The following is a 20,882-nucleotide window of genomic DNA, read 5'->3' as shown; positions in this document are numbered from 1 at the left end:
GCCCTACCTCTGATGCCTGAAAGTGGCATAAATCACAGCTGGAGGTGTTAGATGCACATTGATTTGGGCAATACACTACAAGTGTGTTCTCAATCCAGCTTTGTGGACTCTAAATTTGAGTTTCTTTGGTGCAAAACTTAGCCCTGCCTACCTCTTCTCTTGAAGGGATCATGGCTTCTTCATTAAGTCTTCAAAATCTTGACCAATCTGAACAGAAGACACGCTGCAAGCTGCTTCCGTGAGGGTGGAGGGGGAAGGCACTGAACAATATAACTTCCTAGGTAGTAGTGAAAAGGGTGCTTGGGAGGCAGGGTTGTTAAAAGCAACTTCATTCCCCTTGTGGGAAATGTGATTTCCAGGGAGATGTTTATGCATAAATAGCAGAGGTATGCTCTTATTGAAGAACTGCTGACTAGATGACAATTACTAGAGCAGTGTTGCCATCCACTGCAAATTAGGGTAATAATAGGTTTAATTGGTAGAAAGCTGTAGAACAGGAATGGGAAACCTGTATGTATCTTACCAAATGTTGAACTACAACTCCCATTATCCCTAACCATTGGCTCTGCTGGCTGAGGCTGATGGGAGTCCAACAACAGCGAGCGAGTCACAGTTCCCCATCCCTGTTGCAAATGTGACAAAGGGCAACTGGCTGCTATATAGGTAGCTTTGTTTGCACAATCAGCAATAGTGGGGTGGACTATAACCACAGCCATAAAGCTGCACTGATCTTTCTGTTCGGCAAAACCGCAGAGTGGTGTCTTCTTACTACTCCTTAATGAAGAAAATTGTAACATATTTTCATTGCATCTCAAGATGGCTAAACTTGCATGCAAGATGCTGTTGTCATAGGAACTTTTAAAATGGGATTGTCCCCATCTGCACTATGAAAAAGTACAGCCTCCTCTCTAGTGTAGCTTTTGGTCAGAGACTGGCCTGCATTCTAGGTTAGAACCTAAGGGACTTTTTGAGAGTCTTGAGTTCTACATGGTTTAAAGGGGGGAGGGGGAGAGAGCTTTAAACCAAGTCAAGAGCGAACCAGAGAATTCTGCCTGTAAAAAAAACAAAACATTAACCTTCCTTGCATGGCTGAGGTCACAGGGCGTTAAAGCTGGTCCTCTGCTGATCTGATTGTTACAGATCAAGGCCAGTTTCCAGCTACCAAGGAGTTGAGCTGCAAGAGGAAGTGCTTCCTGGATCCCTCTTCCTGCTTAACTATTGTTCTAGATGCCCCACCCCCCCACCCCTCTTGCATACGCCATCAGAAGCGCCATCAGAAGCGTGTGCAGAGATGGTGACACTGCTGCCCTGCAGCCAAAAGCCTGTCACCTTCTGAATTTCAAGAGGTGGGAAACTGCTAGCACCCATTTTGTGGCTTTTAGAACTGCACCAACAAGCCAGATGCTCTACCTTGTACAAAGCTTGTGTATGTCCAAAAATTGAGCAAAATCCTAGCAATGCCTCCAGTATGTCCTGTGCACATGGGGCTGTTGCTGAGAGTGCTGCCGCCCAAAAGGAGGAAGCACACAGGACCAGAAATGTTGCAATATTTTACATTGAAACTAGGAAGCAACCATTGCCATTTCCTGTTACATATGTGTGTGTGACATAGGACCACTTTAGCACCTGCTTGTTTTTTTTATCAGAATCTTTCTGCAAAGGTTTCTACTCATTTGGCCCAAAGAACCATTTCGAGATAGCACCATTCACTCCATCTTTCTTAGCTGTAGAAAGATATTTCTCACCATTATGTGGCAAGCTGCAGCTGCATAGATCGGGACACATGCTGCCCTCAAAACAAAGGGAAGCAGCCATTACACACACACCCATTGGTTTTAGGGTAGTATGTGCAATTGGAAACATGTAGCAGAGGCGATCTTTCTTATCCAACTAGAAGAGATATACCTGCAAAGCTCTTCCTTTATTTGATCAACTTACTAAAAGTATAGAAGCACTTTATAGTAACTCCCATGTATCAGCACATCGGAGAAGTGTGAGATTTAGAGATCTTAAATAAATGTTGAGTTTGCCTGTGAAGCCTTGCTCATAATTCTATTTCCTGTTATTCAACAGGTTAAGCCTTTTCTCACGTGGGAATAGAAATTCTTCTGTCCCTAACGTCAGAAAAGTAGAAGCAAAACTGCCAAGAGGCATACCCACCCCATCACTGTTTTCACAAAGACACCAGTACCACTCAAAAGGATAAAATACTTTTTTATTTATAGTCTTATAGTAAAGGGAAGCCTTAACTTGCAAGACAATTCTTGGGCAGTATGTACAACATACTTCAGTTCATGGAATAGACTCACACCTGGACAGAGACCAAGCTACACTTGTATACACTAAATTCAGAAAACATCACAAACAAGAGTGGGAAGAAGACAAAAATATAAGGTCACACGCACCGACACACACGCACACACACACGCAAATGCACACTCATGCACATGTGCGTGCACATGCACACATACACACAGTGGCCTTTGCTCACTCACAGCCTGTGCCCATTTAAGTCGTTATGGGGTAACTGGCTCATTTGCCAGAGGGCAGGAGGTCCACGCTTTGATGCAGTTATTAGTACCAAGTAACAAAGCTTGTGGTGTGTATTTACATTATAAAAGCTGGCTCTAATTCTGAGAAATTCATTAAGAGGGAAGAATTGATCATGGTATGAATCTGTAGCTTCACGTCACCAATGTCCGTAGCAAGAGAAGGAATCTGATCGGATTGAGTTTCCATAGAAGGAAATAAATACCAATTAATCACTTGCCAAAGTACAAAAAGGAAATCCATCTCCCTGCTTCACCCTGAATCCTGCACCATCCCTCAGGAGACTAGGGACATGCACTCGCATGGATCTGCATGATTCCCTTCCCCCACCAAGATCCTTCAGGGGACATTTGGCTTTGTTGTCATAAATAAACATATTTTGATGAGATAGTGACTGGTACAGCTCTAGTGAAAGGATGGAGGGGTCATTGTCACCACAGAGTCCAGGCAACCATAGACTCATGAGTTCATCGAATGGCCTGGGCGTTCCTGACACTAGAACTTGCAGCCATGAGGCAGGACAAGACAAAACTACATCCTGCTCCAAGCTATGGCCGATGTCTTCCAGAAGGTAAGCTGCCAAGCCAAGGGGTTGGGTTAACTCAAAAGGGGCCACATAGGGGCAAGGAACAGGGGAAGCTGCAGTCCGAGAGCCTCTACTAAAGAAAAAAAGGAAAGTCCTTAAGCAGCCAGCGAGTGTCTAATGGCAGCGGGAACAGGGGCCTCTTCTAGCTGGCCTCCATACGAAGCTTCTTCCGGCTCTGTGGCTCTTCCAGCTCAGACTCTGAACTGGAGTCGGAGCCTCCATCAAAGGCGGAGATGGTACTGCCCTTGGGATTGGTGTAGAGGCTGTTGTCTGAAGAGGAATAGTTGGCCTGCAGCTGAGCACTTGACCTTGCCTTCTCCAGGGCACGAACTAAAAGGCAAGAACAAGGATATGGAAATAGGCAGGGGAAAAGTAGATAACTAAGCTAACTATAACTAAGATTGGTACCTCTAAAGATGTTAAGGCCCAACCTGGGGGAAGATTGAGAAAGTTTTGGAAATATATCACTTTCTCCTAAGGTCTCATTAAAAAAACAGTTATAAGTTTGGGGAATATTATGGGAAATAAATTACATTTTTTCAGAAAGATTAGTGAAAGTAGTTAATTGCATTATGGGGAAATTCATTTGCGTTCTCCCTCTTTTGTTTGTCTGATAGGACTGAACTGAGTTCTACTCTGAGTAAACCCACTGAAATTAATGGACCTAAATTAGCCATATACAGTAATTCCAGTTTTTGCCATACTGTTGACAACTCAGCCCATGGCCCATATGTATGTCCTAGCCAGGACATTTAAGTCATCAATGCACAAGAGAGAGCCTTCTGGTTACACACAGAATGTAGAACTCTGTCTTGTTGAATGGTTTCTTTAAATATTAAGGTTCATTATTGTTTCACAAGATGTGTAACTCTTTAAAGGACAGAGTAAATATCACCGAGTTTTATAGCTGTGAAGCAGTATAGCAGGTGCTATTAAGTTGTGTTAATTAAGCTGTGTCAGCAATTGGGTATAGTATATAAAGAGCAGCATGTACCTCTCTCAGTACCCTGGTGAATGGGTCATAGATTTAATGTAAGAGGAGTTTTTGTTTTTGTAATTAAAGCCAAGCAAAATAAATTTTTGCGTTTCTTCATTGTTTCCTGAACGTGTGGTCTTCCCAGCACGCTTTCTGCAGCGCAATTAATCTGCTAAATACGCAACATGTCTTGGGAAGTTTGGTTCCATTTTTAAATTATTCTGCTGCCCATCAAAAACATTCATTTTTTCAGCAAGCTTTCAAGCTGCCTGCAAATTAGCAATGGCTGTTGGTTCACTGGCTCTTTAATTGTTTGTCTGTTGCTCTTTTACTCAATTGTTTCCATAACTGAATTTTGATTGTATATTTAGTTTTAGTTATGTAAGCTGCCTTGTGTTTCCTTTTGGAACAGGAGAAGTGGAGTAAAAAAAAAAAAATCGCAACAAATACCTGCTGCACTCTGAAATGAACCAGTGTAGTTCAGTGCTAGACTATGAGTCTTCCATCAATACACCTTTGCAATTAACTACCTGTTCCCGGTATCAGAAGCAGAGGTGCAGTGGAGTTGGGCTTTAAGATTTGTTAAATCCTGTGCTTGCATGTGTGTGTGTGTGTGTGTGCGCACACACACATCCCACACAAACCCCAGCATGGTGAAACTTGCTACTTATACTTCTGCTCAGTGGCAACCATTAGTCCTCCCTTGTGAGCAGCAACTTACCAGTCTGCTTTAAATATGTCTTTAATTATTCTGCTCGAGAAAACTTTGTATGCTTCAAAACAGGAACATGCCACTCACTTACTCACTGTTCCATCAAACGGTCCCACCATTATCACCATCCTGGCAAAAACCGTACATCTTAGGCAAGGGAGAAAGACTCCTCAGAGCAAAGCCCAATACTTGGGCTGTTTTGAATGACTGGATTCAATGGCTTCATTGCCAATGTGCAAAATTTTGGATCTTCTCACTCCAACCACAGCCTTACTTCATGGGTTCCCGATCACTGGACACCTTACAGCAGTCTTCCCCAACTTGGTTTCCTTCAGGTTTCTTGGACTAACTCCCATCAGCCCCAGCCAGCAAAGATAAGCAGGCTGGGAGTTGTAGACCAAGACATCTTGAAGGCACCAGGTTGGGAAAGATTCCCTGGCAGAGAAACACGGATAGCAGAGGGTTTTGTTGAGAGGTGGCACAATATCCTTACCCATGAGATGGCATATGGAGTGCCCTAATGCAGCCCCACTCACCTTGCTGCTCCAGCAGAGCGTTCTGGCGTTTTAAGTCATCAATGTCCTGCTGGTGTGTGTGGTTTTTCCGACGCATGTACTGGATGTACTCTGTGGCTTTATCTAGGATTTGGGCCCGGGATGCCTGTTGCAATAGTAGAAAAAAACACACACCAGATAAAGTCCTAGTTCACGTAGGCAGCAAGTCTGATATTCCCTTCTGCAGGGAGGCTAGAGAACTGATTCCTCAACCCAGTCCACATTTGACTTAGGTACAATCTTGAAGTCCATGTACTTGCAAAAAGTTCAGCACTAGTGAGAGGAGCTTTGAGACTCAGAATATGTTAACTGTTTTCCAATCCCACTAGACTGAGCTCCTGATTATATAGAATCAACTGTACTAATGACACCTGTTCCCAGTACTAAAGCAACAGCAGATGGACCAATCAATGAAACTCCTACAGGGAGCTATAGACTTGGATCATTCCCCATGCCAGCAATTCTGCAAACAAATCCTTCTGCTCACAAGAACTCCTTCAGTAAAGTAGAGTCTTCCAACTGCTATTCAGTATCCACAGAACAATCTGCTGTTTTCCTCCACAGAGATAAAGCAAAATGCAAATTATTCCCACATTATTGGCACCTGAGCTTAATGTTCCCCGACCACCAAAACAGACACTCAGATCACTTAACAGCAAAATTCAACACTGTGCTACCAAATCTTTGCTCACACAGTGGGACCCCTTGTTACCCATCCTCTAAATGGGTCCAGGGGGTCCCCGTAGCCCCCAAAGAAGATTTTGGGGCATGTAGGTGGAAGGAGAGGAACAGGAACGGGAAGGCCCATGGCATGAGCAGAAGTCCACTCTACTCTTGTATGGACACCACTGGATACCATCCTAAATTAATAATGCTGTGCTCTGCTGCACCTATACTTCTCCCGGCTTACGCTGGCCATAAAACTTGGCAGCAGCCTGAAGCTATACAAGGCAATTGCTTACCTGCTCTCGTAAATACTCAGGTTCGTAAAATGTTCTTGGAAAGTTTTTCAAAGCTGCATGTAGACTATATATGCATGCATATTTTTAATGCAGTACTCATATCTATACTGAAGTTACTGACTGGAAGACTAAAGTGGGATGAGAAATAAGGGCTGCTGATGGCTTCAACTGCAGACTGGAAAGAAAAGGAAGGAAGAAGAACCTAGCCTGAAGGCATTTTTGAGGGAAGGCTCTCTTCGTTACTGGATGCTGCTGGATCAGACAAACCTGCCCAATGGAAGGTCAAGGAGGCAGGCTGTACTGTCCAAAGGACTGGCTGGAACTGCTTTGTTTTGATGGGCTTCAATTTCCCCTTGTAAGTAGGACTAAAATTATATCATGTGCTCTTTATCTGAAGATGTTTTATGAAAGACATCATGGCTCTCATTAAAATATGTGAAGCTCAAACCTGGATAAGCAGCTATGGCAGATTTTAGAGGGCCAGGGTCCCTTGCACAGAAAGTTGCATCTATTTTACAAGATTTGTATACTGCTTAATTGTAATAACCTCTAAGTGGTCTACAGATTTGGACAGCAATACTTGAGCTCAGTTAGGTATTCAGTAGCTTCACACTGTTCCTGAGTGGAAGGAGCAAGGTTGGCAAAGCACCCCCCATCACCTGTAAAAAACTGTTTATTAAAGAAAGAAAACGGAGAAAGAAAACACAAACAAGGCCTATTTTAAAGCACCATTGTTAGCTAAACAGCTGCAAAACACAAAAACAAGGCTGATATGCAGTTAAGTTTTAGTTTCATTTTCAAATTGCAAACATTTAAAGGAGGATATTTATAGTGGTGCAAAAAGATGGCAGACAAGACGCAATAATACATACCGTATATTTATATTTAATTTTTGAATAGTCACAATTGTATTCGCCAACAGAAATTCCTGTTTTTAACTTTTTTCTGGTTTTTATAACAGGAACACACAGCTCTAAACTAAAGAATAATGCAAGCACAGAGAAATATAGTTAGGCAGTCATAAGCTCTGTGGTTGGGTTTGGTTTTTTTTAAAGTAAAAATTCTCATGTGGCACCAATGACAATGTTCTTTCTCAGTTTTAAAAAGGATCTATTCCAAAAGGTTGAAAGTATTCTATATTGCCATCTTGGCTGGACAGTGTTGTATGCCAAAACAAAAACCACTAGTTCTATACTGTCCACATAACTTTGTTGTCAATTTAGCTATAGTCTACTTTTCAGAATTATATCTGGTACCTGCCACCGTCAAGCTATTTCCCCTCCGAGACTTTCATCATGTGAGTTTTGTGAACAACCCTGCTTATATGTAGATCTCGCCCAGCTTCACTATGTTCTCATCCTGCCACTAAATGTGTTGTCCCTCTCTACCAGTGCTCCATCATAAATACATGAATATATCATAAAATGTGCAGCATATATATTGACCCACATCTATCATTTTCTTTCTTAATATTTCCTGACACTGTGTATAACCTGGCAAAAGTTAGCTATTATATGTCCCACTGAGTTTGGTGGACAAGTTAAGTGTGTCCTTAACCCTCTCATTAAAGTTAATGGGACTTGGAAATACCTTTTTTTTTACTGGAATTTGCCCATTTCTTCTTCTATTGATGGCTGCAGCATTTCTTCAGAATGCAATTAAGGTTGGGCAAGACAGTCTCTACAATTAGCAAATGAGAAACAGTAGCAAATATGTCACTTTTAGTAATTAATCCAAGTGACTCTACTTCCCCCAGCACCTGCATGCATCAACTTGGTACTTTATGGTTCATGGTCCCAGTATAATGAAACATTTCTTCATTGTCCAGCCTGCCCTACTAAGTTAATTTTGCTTGCAAAAATGCCACTCTCCAAGCCAGTCAGAAGATCTTGGTATGACTTTCACTATGTGGCTCTGCCTCATTCCCCATATTGCAGATGTGGGGTTGGGTGGTGGGGGACATACCAACTGTTGTAAATATGAAAATTTGATAATGCATATGAAGTGCTTTAAACACTTGAAAACATTATGTAAATGTTATTTGTTATTATTGCTACTCAGTTCAAATTTTAATGCAATTTGCTTTTTAATTCTCAAACCACTGCATGTGCCATTTCCTAAGTTCTTTCTAATGAACTACTGTTGTCAACATGAAAAGCATATTCTTCTACAAGTGTTTATGAATTCTAACCTAGGAGACAATAAGCTCCCATTATTGTTTATTTGATTGCTCTTAGCATTTTGGAGGAAATTTATCACAAGCTTATACAGCAATAGCATATTTTCACTTAGTTTATAGCTGGTTTTCAGCTAACCTGGTTGCTGAATCTCCTATTTGCTTCCAGGTTGTTCATTAAACTTGAATTGCTTACATCTTCTACAATAACCTGCTTTTTCGCTTTCTAAAAAATAAATAAATAGAAGTGTAATACAGATTTTCATCAAATTGCATTCCAGTGAAGTATCCTTCCACTGGAGTCAAGCTGGAATGAAGAAAGATTTAAACACAGACAGGTTTAAATCTTTCAGATTACCCTTTCAGATCCCAGTCAAAGAATATGGATTTGAGAGTTATTCATTGTAATGCAAAGTTTAAGAGCCTTGCCTTATTAGCAGCAAGAGCTTTTCTGCTCTTGAAAACAGAAGCTTGCCAAAAGCTTCAACATAGCAGGCTGCCCTCAACTAGAGACAGTCAACTCCTCTGCTCCTTCTTTGATCAGTGGTGGGACCTTTTTAATTATATCTTTTTTTTTAATTATATCTGTGTGTCAAGTTGAAACAGCAAAGGTGCAGACACAAAACCATAATGTTAAACCCTGAACAGTTTATCAAAAGCAATGTAGGACCCCAAGCTAGACTTACTTTTAGAGGTTGGGTTAAGCTGGCAGGCAGACCATTATCCCTTACTGAAATCTAGACAGGCTTTAAAATGATTATTTATGCCCAACTAGTAGCACTAGAATGGGGCTTGCCAACGTGACACCAACAAGCGCACATGTGTCTGAAGAAGTCTTCCCTGACACCCACAGGGCTCCTTTGATTTTCCCCTTCCCACACGGAAAATAGGCTTGAAAGAAGCATCCTATTTTGATCAACAGTATAGGTTCCAACATATGTACAGTGTGTGAGATATTCCCTTCAACAGTTTATCGAATTTGCAAATAAACCCAAACCCCACATGTTTAGTAGGCTTTATACTAGAATGTGGATGTGCATTAGAAAATGCAGTCAGATGTTCATCAAATAAATTGTAACTAAAGTGTTGAAGTGGTAAGATACCACTGTTAGGGTTCAATAATAGGCTTACGTCATTGTTATGTATTAAACAGAAACTGGTGTTGACCCCGTGCTGTCACTGCATCCCAGATACGCAGAACAATATAAGCAGCACGGCTTTCAAATATTTTGAACTCCAATGGAGTTGACATCACCATAAAGAAGCCCTGCCTATCAATCTCCCCAAATAGGGCATAAAATTCCAGGTGCTTTACTCAGAAGCTTGCACTAACCTCAAAGGCGAATTCAAAAAGCAGGGCACATATTTTAACTAACATTCATTTATTTATTATTTAGAAACATTTATAGGCCACCTTTATGAGTCAAAGTCACAACAATTTAGGCTGTGTACATGCCATACATTTGAAGCACATGACTTTGAATCCCCCCAAAATGCTGGCAACTATAGTTTGTTAAGGGTGCTGGGAATTGTAGCTCTGGGAGGGGTAAACTACAGTTCCCAGCATTTGGGTGGGGAACCCTGTCCTTAAGTGTACATAGCCTTATAGAGTAACACATTAAATACAGAAATGTATCCAACATTAGTCATACTTGAGTAAACCCACTGAAATTCACAAACATGCCCAAAAAGGTTGAGCGATGTCTGGTTTTCAAAATGATTTATCACCAGCTAAGCATTGCGATACACCATGGGTAGACAAACTAAGGCCTGGGGGCAAGATCTGGCCCAATCGCCTTCTAAATCCGGCCCGCGGATGGTCCGGGTATCAGCATGTTTTTACATGAGTAGAATGTGCCCTTTTATGTAAAATGCATCTCTGGGTTATTTGTAGGGCCTGCCTGGTGTTTTTACAGGAGTAGAATGTGTGCTTTTAGTAGAATGTGTGCTTTTATTTCAAATGCATCTCTGGGTTATTTGTGGGGCATAGGAATTAGTTCATTTCCCCCCCAAAAAAACACACAGTCCGGCCCCCCACAAGGTCTGAGGGACAGTGGACCGGCCCCCTGCTGAAATAAGGGTGGAATTATGTAGAAGTGAATGGGGTAATGTCCTGGGAACTGCTACTAACTGATACATTTAGTTACCTTTAACATACTGTTGCAACTGTTATTTTAGGGTACAGAGCAACAAGGGGTGGCAGACATCATGAGAGAAGCAATGACAGGCTTCACAATTTTCCATACATCACAATTTTTTACATAGCACACACACGCATCGTGATTTGTGCTATGTCGCCATGTTCAATATTATGAAACTTTTACCATAATGCGGACTTCCAACCAATTTTGGACAATGTATTGATAAATCACCCAGCCCTAATAACCAATTTAGACCAATTAATTTCAGTGGGTCTACTCCAAGTAAAAGTTAAGCTGGATACCATAGTAAAATAATAAAATACCATATAAACAGACTATACCACAGCATTAATAAAAACCTGAGTTATGGCAGCTTTGCCTACATAACCCGAGTACTAAATGGGTGTGTCTTGACAATGTCTAGGACAGCGTCATCAGAGGTGACTGCACATAAAAAATGTTGCCCATCAAGCTCAGTACCTTGTACTGAGCTTCTGCAGAAAACCCTGTAGGTATTCTAACCAATGGTGATTAACAGAGCACAATTTCCTCATTCCTTTTTCGAACAGCCACTTTAGCACTAAGGAAAGCTAAAGAAGGGCAAGGAAGTCAACCTTCACACATTCTCTGCACACCTAGGGCTAATTCACACAATCACTCTACTCATGGGTCTTTGCTTGTTCTCAAGACTGAAGGACGCCAGTCTCAACTGTTTGCCACAAGCCTAAACTGAAATTCTACATGCCAATATTTCTAAGCACAGATTGGGGGCTCATGGCAAATAACTGAAAACATCCCTACACTAAAAGCAAATTTTAATGTGGGTGAAGCCAACACAGATGACTAATCACAAGCTGAGATCCAATGAAATGGTCCTACATCACCCTCATAAAGAAAGAGGTAGATGGATCAGGAAGAAGCGCCATCTCTTCAGGTCTGTGAAGCCACGTGGTAAAAGACTTTCCATTATTTAGAAATGCTTGATGGAAGGGTAAGTTACTTCTCACAACAATATTTCATCTTCATTTTACTATTAGCTTTCTGAAGCAGCAGAAACATTTCTATATGCAAACTCTCTGGGACCTTTGCAGAAGTACCTCCTAAAGCTGTGTGGCACTGGCTCCTTCCTGCTCAGAAACTTAATGCAAAATGGGACTGGGATGCAAATCCTTTGTGATTGACAGAACCCAGGGGAAGGCCATCACTTCTCTCAATAAACTCACCTTCTCTCCCTGAAGTGATGGCACAGAGTCCCGCAGGCTGTGGAAACTGTCCTTAATGTGGTCCCTACGTTTGCGTTCCAGTGCATTGTGGTGAGCACGTTTGTCAGCCTAAGAGACAAAACAGAGAACAAGTACAGTATTAGAATAATCACTGTCCCAGTGGGCAACAGGGCATGTGGCTGCCATTGAACACCAGCCCCATAGATTACGGAGTACAGAACAAAAGTTTTGAATCAAAACTCTGCTAAGAGGGAAAGAAACAAACAAAGGGTCAGCAGAAGAAGCATTCAAGCCTGTTCAAGTCCAGAGCAAGCACACAAAACAAGTATGATTAGTAAAGAGGAGGGTGGGCTTTTGCCTTGCAGCAAGCTGCTTGGTCAAACTCATCTGCACATGATTGGTCAGAAAGACCTATGTGACACCTCCTGGACTAGAGATTATCTGTCCCCAAAGAAACCACTAAGAATTCAAAATATGCTCCATGATTCACTAAGGACGGGAGTCAGAAGACCGTTCCCAGTAACTGCACTACAGAGAGTCTTCAAGGGTAATTGCCAAAGCACTGCAGGAAACATATGGAATATCACCTTATCTGTTCATAGTAAAAAAGAAAAGATAGGACTACTTTGTTTCGCTATAGCACCATAGCTGAACATTTAAAATTCAATGTCGTTCAAAATCCAAAGCTAAAAATCCAAAGCAAAATCCAAAATCCTTCAGGAAAAACACTCATTTCTGTTTAATTTAATCCCTCTCTAATTATGAAGACTGATTAAAGAAAAATAAGGTATGTCGGGAAATGCAGTGTTTTCACAGTGTGCTTTTTGGATAGCTTTTTAAAGTATTTCTGAAGCACATCACATTTACGCCATCTCTGGCTTCCTCTTCCTCTTTTCTGGACTGACTACTGATACCCTTTTGTTCTCATTGCCTTTTAAAGGCAATTCCGGTGGCACACTAAACTCAAACTATGATTAATGGAACCCCACCTTTCAAATGTCAAGGCAGCCTCCAGTCACACAGGTTTGGCAATGATCCCACACCCAGCTCCAGAAATTGTCTGCCAGATGTAAACAGACACTCTGGGTGTGGCTGGACCCCAAATCCAAAGCACAAAGAACTTCTTTCTGTCTGTCATAGTTCCCTTTAGGTCACCTTGTTAGAGGAAGAGCTTGACCAACAAGGAGTGGTCCAATCTTTTCCTCTGACACAGGTCACTATAAAGTCCCAAAACTTTGTGGTGGAAAAGTAGGAGACACACAGGTCACTTGGCTCTGCCAGACAGTTGCTACTTTAAAAAACGAAAGGAAAGCAATAACAAGTTCAAGGGATACCGATGATATTTGTTGTCAGCCCATCTACAGTTATTAAACTGTGTGCATCAAGAGTGCAAGTGGCAAGCTAGCTATGGTGAAAAGGCAGACTAAACTCCAAGTTCACATACACTATCTTCAGAGATCTCAAGCCAAGAACTGGCCAGCAGCAAAATGCTTCAAGGTTAGCCAAAGAAGAAAGTGACTCAAATCATACCAACATGTAGAAAAGAAAAAAACCATCATCCTGGAAAAGGACTAGGACCCAAACTCGCTAGTGTCCTATGGTGTTACTTAAGGCTACACCAGAAAAGAAAATGTGCAATTTAGTTAAGGTGTTGAGTAATGTGAAAAAAACCACCAAATTGTTGTAAATATAAGTCCCTATGTTATTAATATGCCCAATGATGCAATTTAAGAAGATGATCTTCCATAGCTGCCAGCTTTGTGGGCATCTGAAAAGTTAATGCAAAGCAGTTGCATATGTATAAAGTGCTGCCCAAATGACTTTAAGGAGATCAGGGAAGTAGAGGAAACTAGAAGAGCCTCAAATCTGCTCACACTAGTTGCCAAGTGGCTGCACTGGTCTCTAAGATTACATAAGAAGCCATGAATATGACCACGGTAAAAATAGGGTAAAGAAAAATATACTGGTGATATTATCTGCATCCAGAGGAATAAAATAGAGGAGGTTTAACTCTACCTGACACACTGCACTGTAGTCAAGTTACCAAAGTGCTAGTTGCAGACACTCTCCCATACAGGAGTTAATTCCGAGGTGGTGTGATAATGATTACTGGTTGCATATATAACACCACTTTCTTCCAACCAGTCCAGCAAAGTAGCCACAGAATCTTCCCATGGACCACAGTAGTTATAACTATTTCCAGCTACCCTTTAATGGCCATGTGTGTGCTTATAACAAGAATCTACATCAGTGTAATAACTAGGATTTTAATTTTTTTAAAAGAATTTTATAGAAGCCTAAACAAATAGACATAAAAAGGTTGCAAAATAGCTGGAGAGTGCCCAACACAGAGTCATAAACAGATATGATAGAAGGCCACTGCCTAATTGTCCGCGGTTCATGGGGCAGTACTGCTAAAATTATTAGTGCCACTACAAATGTTAATTCTAGTTACATCAATGCTGAGATATTCTAAAATTTATGTTATCACATGTCCATTCTGGCAATTTTATTGCATGCTGAGCAGTGTTAGAAATTAGGCAGGTGCATTTTGCTACTGGTGCAGGTCCAATTGTGACCATGTGGAGATCTCCGGATGCCAGGTTGGTGACGTAACATCTCCATCTGGTTGGCCTCTCCAGCTTTCTTAAGCAGGTAAGCAAAAAAGCTTATTTATTGCATTTATATCCCACCTTTTTCTCCAAGGAGTACATGATTCAGCCCCCTCTCATCAATTCATCCCTACAACAACAATGTGAGAATCATAGAACTGTAGAGTTGGAAGGAATCCTGAGGATCATCTAGTCCAACCCCCTGCAATGCAGGAATATACAGCTGTCCCATATGGGGATCAAACCTGCAACTCTGGTAGTATCAGCACCATGCTCTAACCAACTGGTGAGGTAGGTTAGGAGGCTGTGACTGGCCCAAGGTTATGTAGTGAGCTTTATGATTGAGTGGTGATTTGAACCCTGATCTCCCAGGTCCTAGTCTGACATTCCAACCATTACACCTAGGGTACTTCTACTATGGGGCAGCTATATAAATTAAGTACCCGTATATTCCAGCGTATAAGACGACCCCCAACTATTCCAGTTAAAATATAGAGTTTGGGATATACCCACCGTATAAAAAATACGACCCGGCGTATAAGACAACCCCAGTCTTTTGAGAATATTTTCCTGGGTTAAAAAGTAGTCTTATACGCAGGAATATACAGTAGGTAAATAAATATGCAGAAAGCAAAATATCACTTGGAGGAGGATCTGAAATATTTTTCTTGAAGCTTGAATTTGTTTTATTCTGGATTGTTGTATTTGATGTTTTAGTGTGTTGTAAACTGCTTTGAGATTTTTTCTTTAAAATATAAAGCGGTATAGAAATGAAATGAAGAAGAAATTCCTTGCGGGTGAAATGGTGCCTAGATATTGAGTTGTGGCAACTGTAACGTAAGTTTAAGGTGCCATCTGGCTTATATATGTGAGTTTCTAACATTGATGCTGATCTCAAAAGCGAATTCAACTAGCTAATTTCACCAAGCCTAAACAAGTATGTATTGCCATATTTAGGAACTATTACATTAATTTAAAGGCAAACTATAAAAACATTGACCATTGAAAATATAACCCTGCTCCCCATTTCATAGCTGGTACATTTCATTGGTTGTTGTTGTTGTTTAGTCGTGTCCGACTCTTTGTGACCCCATGGACCAGAGCACGCCAGGCACTCCTGTCTTCCACTGCCTCCCACAGTTTGGTCAGTTTCATTGGTAGTTCTGGGGAATTCTAAGGAACTTAGAAAACCAATGTAATGCACGTGAGCTATCCTTTTTCTATTAAGAGAAGCCCAATATCACAACTATGGCCAAGGTGACACAGATACCATTGGTTGTAGTATGCTAAACGTCGCATTTCCTCAAATCGCTTTGTAACAACGAGCCCAGTTAACAGTGGATATAGCACCTGGCCCTACTGTAACGTACTACTGGCAATAATTCAAAGCAAGTGAATTGCATTTAGGAAAGACTGCCAAATCTAATCCAATGAGTTCTGGCTGGCACATGCCAGACTAAATGCCGAATAAGGATAGCAAGAAAACACTAGCCTCCATTCATCAGAGTACGGTGGCCCACTGCCATGCCACTCTCCATTACTACCTCATCAGCTACTTTCAAAACCATTGGACTGTCCAGGAAAATATCAGCTCCTGGCAAGGAAAGAGGGCTGGGGAGAAGGAGGAAACCAATATTCTTCTGTCTTAATAGAGAGTCTCACAGTTAGAACTGTGTGTAATGTACATGAACTCATGGATAGGAACCCATTCAAACCAGAAAAGAAACAGTGGAATTTAGCTCTGAAAAGCCAATCTTGGTTTTATAACTTGTCTGGAGTCAGGCAGCTGAATATAAAGGAGGGAATCTCAGTCTTTTATTCAGGTAGGTATGTTAAGACAGATCATGAGTTTGACAGCAACTAGGCCCACACTGAACCAAATGCTGGGGAAAGTCCTTTGAAATCTAGCCATAATGCTGCACATTGAAGGCTCAGTCGTTGGCAGCTGAAAATATGTATTTATCACATCACAATGGGCATTTGGTAGCCTCACAACATTCTGCTTTATCTCAACCTGAAGAGACAGTTCTCAGAAGAAGCAACTCTTACAGGCAGCCACAGCAGCACAATAGGCTTTGAACCACATGCGACAATTGTGGCACACAGTAATTTTACCCTGTTCTTCTAAGTAGACAAGACTCAAGGCATCAAACAGTCACCCATCCAAAAACTTACAGATTAACATAGTGAGCTGGATGTGACTTCATAGTTTGTTTTCCATACTGCCCTAAAACAGGACTCTTTGGTCTTTACAACAGGGTGGGCTAGCCTATGGCCTTTGAGATGTTGTTTAAGTCCAACCCACATAAGCCAGAGCAAGCATAACCAATGGTCAGGAATTATGGAAGATACTGTGCAACAACATGGAGGCCTACTTCTGCTTTATAGTGCCCCAGTTATCCCCATAAAATATAAAATGCTAGAGAAAATATAGGTAGCCACTAGGGCTGGGCGATGTAGCAATACATGGTCCAAAATCAGTTCAAAGTACTCAGATAATGCAGGCAAAGCTGCCAGAACTCAGGTTTTTATCAATGCTGTGGTATAGTCAGTTTTTATGGTATTTTATTATTTTACTGTTGTATCCAACTTAACTTTTACTTAGAGTAGCCCCACTGAAATTAATTGGCCTAAGTTGATCATTAGGGCTAGGCAAGGTATCAATAAATTGTCCAAAATCAGTTGGAAGTCCATATTATGGTAACAGTTTCATAATATTCGGCATGATGATATATCACAAATTATGATGTGTGCATGTGCTATGTAAAAAATCGTGATGTGGGAAAAGTTGTGGTCTTGGTCATCGCTTCTTCCATGTTTCCAGTCTTCCCTGTTTCTTTATACAGTCGTACCTTATAAGTCGAACGGAATCAGTTTTGGAAGTCCGTTCGACTTCCAAAACCAAATTGTGGCTTCTGATTGGCTGCAGGAAGCTCCTGCAGCCAATCAGAAGCCGCGTAAGCCCCATCGCATGTCCGGGTTCCAAAAGAACATTCGAAAACTGAAACAATCACTTTCAGGTTTGTAGCATTCGGGAGCCAAAATGCCTGAGTCCCAGGGCGTTTGGGATCCAAGGTACAACTGTACTATAAAATAACAGCTGTAACAATATGTTAAAAGTAAATAAAACTGTATGTTTTAGATTCCTAAGTAGTAGCAGTTGCCAGAGCATTATCCCATTCACCTCTACTGTACAATAGTTCCATCCTTATTTCAGACATCGCTCAGCCCTACTAGCAACTGAAAGCATGTTTCTCAGAAACATGACTTTTTGGGACAATATTCCCAAATTTCTATATGGTAGGTATGTTTTCCTGTTTAGCACAACAAGGAGGAAAAGCGTCTTACACCTTGATTTGTTAAACTGAGTAAATATTAAGCTGGACCTCTGTACATTCTCTAAAGCCAGGCAATTTGAACTGGACAGGCATGTACAACAGCAACTTAGTTTTTCTCAAGGCGGATTAGTATTCATTATTAAAAACCAGATTTTATATAACATCCTTTAAAACTGAATCCTAATTTAATACAAATGTTAAGCTCTACACTTACAATCTCTTAAAACTAAATCATGGCAATCTTTTAAACACATTTACTGTTAAAAAGGATGCTTTTCTATTTAAAGTGCATGGAAGAATACATATAAAGGGAAATACCTGTATGTATTTTGGCAACAAAAACAACAACAAAAACCTGATACCAATCATTATAAATACATGACTTTTTTGTGGCATCCTAAGGGGCACGGGTTTGAATGGTTCCAGCATAGGAGTTACTCCTGTTTGTGGAAGGAACTGAGATTTACTGGAGGCTCCTGCTGGAAGGTGGGGTCACAAAGCCTGGTCCCCAATCCTCTGGAGGAGCTTTTCAGGGGAACAGAGGAAGTTGCAGGAAGTAAGAGCCTCCCCATCCTTCTTCTAATGGGAGTTTTCATATTATGGATATTTTTGACAATCAGCATGGACATTCACTTTTCAGTGAAGTTTCCTTTTTGCCCAATAACTAATGTTTAATGGAGCAGGTGCAAGTTTGCAGCCAACCTGCACTGCATGGCTGAAGGTTTTGGATTATACTGCTGGTTTGTATAAAAGCTGTGTTTAGCTTCAAGTCAATATGCTTTGCTATAGAAACTAGTCGGTATGTATGCTTGTTCAGTAGACATGTGGATTTCAAATAGCAAACGTGACTTAAGTTTGACATTTTTTCTTTACAATTTAATTAGAAATCAATCCACCCTTTTTCTAAAATGCTGACTATACATTAAACACTACTCTCCTTTGCACTTTTATCCACACTCAACAAGCAAAGTTACTTAATTAAATTCCTATAGAGGCTGTAGTATACCAGCATCCTCAAGTTTCTAGTGCTACAGTACAATACATTACAAGAAACTCCAACAAGCAAAGGCAACACAGAAACCCCCTATCACTGGCTGTTCTGCATAGTCACAAACAAAGCTGTGCATCATAGTGTAGATTTCAAGAAGAAGGCTTTAACCCTGAAATTCGCTTTTATTATAAATTGCTAGGGATGCTAGAAAGCACATCCAAGTAGCATGCACACACACACACACACACAAATTAAATATTCAACAACTGAGTCAGAGTAAGCTGCTTTGTGGAAGTTTTCTGTAGAGGCCAGCATTTCCACTATAATCCACTAAGGAGATTAAACACCAAAATAAGAGAATTCCCAGCTTCTCGCTCATTAAATCCCCTGGCAGCAGCAGAAGGAGGGGGGCTCTTCCACAACCCTCTTGGAACCTTCAGCATCCTGCAAGCAGAAAACCCTTCAAACGTGAAGCCCCAACCAAGTCTTTCAAAGACAGAGCACTTTGCTGCCCTAAAAGGTAAGGCTACATACCAGGGATATACATTTTAAAACACCCACCCCTGATTATTTGTGGATGTGTTTTCTCCAAAGCCCCTGCTCCTCCAGACAGTGTGTATTCGTCTCCTCCAGTCCCCCAAGGAAATAAATAGTGCTACAGGTATATGCTTTCTGCCAATGTAGGCAATTCCCCTCTACAGTATACGACTCCATCACATGCTGACCTGGGAGGCGGGATGCAGCTCAAGGGTGAAACTGCCAGGGCTCCCATCACAGCCACCCCTCCTCACCCCACTGCAAAATTGTGGTTTCGGCCTTTGCTGCGAACCATCTATATTAAACACGACAATGGCTTCTCCCTGCCCCAGATTTTCTTGGCCTTCAGCCCATAGTGCCCCCCCAAAAAACTCGGAACACCTCGTCCTTTGCTTCCCCCTCTAATCCCTTCGCCTCCCCCCACCTCCAACCACCACCATCACTACCCAGCCAGGCTGCACGAGGCCTAGATAAAAGTCTCCTCCCCTGGAGCCCAGCCCAGGAGCAGCTCCAGCCTCGCCACCGCCACAATCTCTCCCAAACAGGTGTCTGTCTGTCTGTCCGACCCCAGACGCAGACGCCCCCCGCCCCTCTTCCTCCCCCTTCAGGCGAGACTGCGGGCCAGGACGAGGCGCCTGCCAACAACACACACAAACACCCCACACACACCCCGCTGCTGCTGCTCCTCCTCCTCCCCGTCAACTCGGGCAGGGGCTCCGGCCGCCGGGCCTCTCTCTCTGCCTGAGGAGCCGGGTGGGAGAAAGGCCGCGGGTGGGGACCGGGAAGCGGGGCCTGTGAAGAGATAAGCACCGGGGGCTGATACCTCGGTTGCTCTTCCTGCAAAGAGAACGGAGGACAGAGAGACCCGTCCTGCACAGACGGACAGAGACCCGCGCGGGTGTCCCTGTCGGCGCACCGACTGGCCTACCGAGCAAACGCCAGGAAGGGAAAGAGGGAGACCGGGGAAGGGGAGCGGGGAGGAAACGCCGCGAGAGACTCACGTCGCTCTCCACCTCGATGTCATCGTTGTCGCTCATGCTGCCGATGGTGCTGCCGTCGCCCGGCCGAGCGGCTCGGGGGCTTCCCTGGCGCGCGCTGCGGGCCGAGCCGCGGAGAGCGACGAAAACAGCCCCCGCGCAGCGCAGCCAGAGCAACAGCGGCGGAAACAGCGGCGGCGACAGAAACAGCGGCAGCCTCCGCCTCCACCGTCGTCGTCTTCGTCTCCGTCTCCTCCTCCTCCAGCATCAACGGCACACGCACCTCGTACTGCACGTGACTGGCTGACCCCGCGCCGTCGGCTCGCCCTCACGCCGTCGCCTCCGATTCGCAGAGCATGCTGGGGGATGGAGTCCGCCTCGACGTACTGCGCCGCAGACGCCACGCAGCTCCGAACTATACTTCCCGGAAGCCTCTAGGCAGCAGAGGGCCTTTGAGGTCACTGCTTGCGCTTGCGCAGTGCCGGCCGAAGTGCATTGTGGAGGCCGTAGTCCTCAGCAAGAGGAAGGACTCTGCTTCCCGGCAGCC

At 42.7% G+C, this 20,882-nt stretch overlaps 1 protein-coding gene across 2 annotated transcripts; it reads right to left on the bottom strand.

The window, feature by feature from the left end:
* Nucleotides 1–2,198: 2,198 nt before the first annotated feature.
* On the bottom strand, nt 2,199–20,640 carry MAX (MYC associated factor X). 2 transcript variants are annotated; one of them, XM_035126098.2, is made up of 4 exons: nt 20,360–20,640; nt 11,881–11,988; nt 5,361–5,484; nt 2,199–3,466 (listed from the first exon to the last, which is right to left on the bottom strand). In XM_035126098.2, exons 1-4 carry the CDS (start codon nt 20,393–20,395, stop codon nt 3,279–3,281), a joined length of 456 nt encoding a protein of 151 aa, XP_034981989.1. In that variant the 5' UTR covers nt 20,396–20,640; the 3' UTR covers nt 2,199–3,278. The 2 variants fall into 2 exon arrangements, with proteins under 2 accessions (XP_034981989.1, XP_060133774.1); XM_060277791.1 differs by having other exon boundaries at nt 5,361–5,491; nt 11,882–11,988.
* Nucleotides 20,641–20,882: the final 242 nt, after the last annotated feature.

This window comes from Zootoca vivipara, chromosome 1 (assembly GCF_963506605.1).
Source record: "Zootoca vivipara chromosome 1, rZooViv1.1, whole genome shotgun sequence".
In the NCBI taxonomy this organism is placed as follows: Eukaryota; Metazoa; Chordata; class Lepidosauria; order Squamata; family Lacertidae; genus Zootoca; species Zootoca vivipara.
The sequence above is the reverse complement of the archived record's forward strand: the minus strand, read 5'-3'. Positions and strand labels throughout refer to the sequence as shown.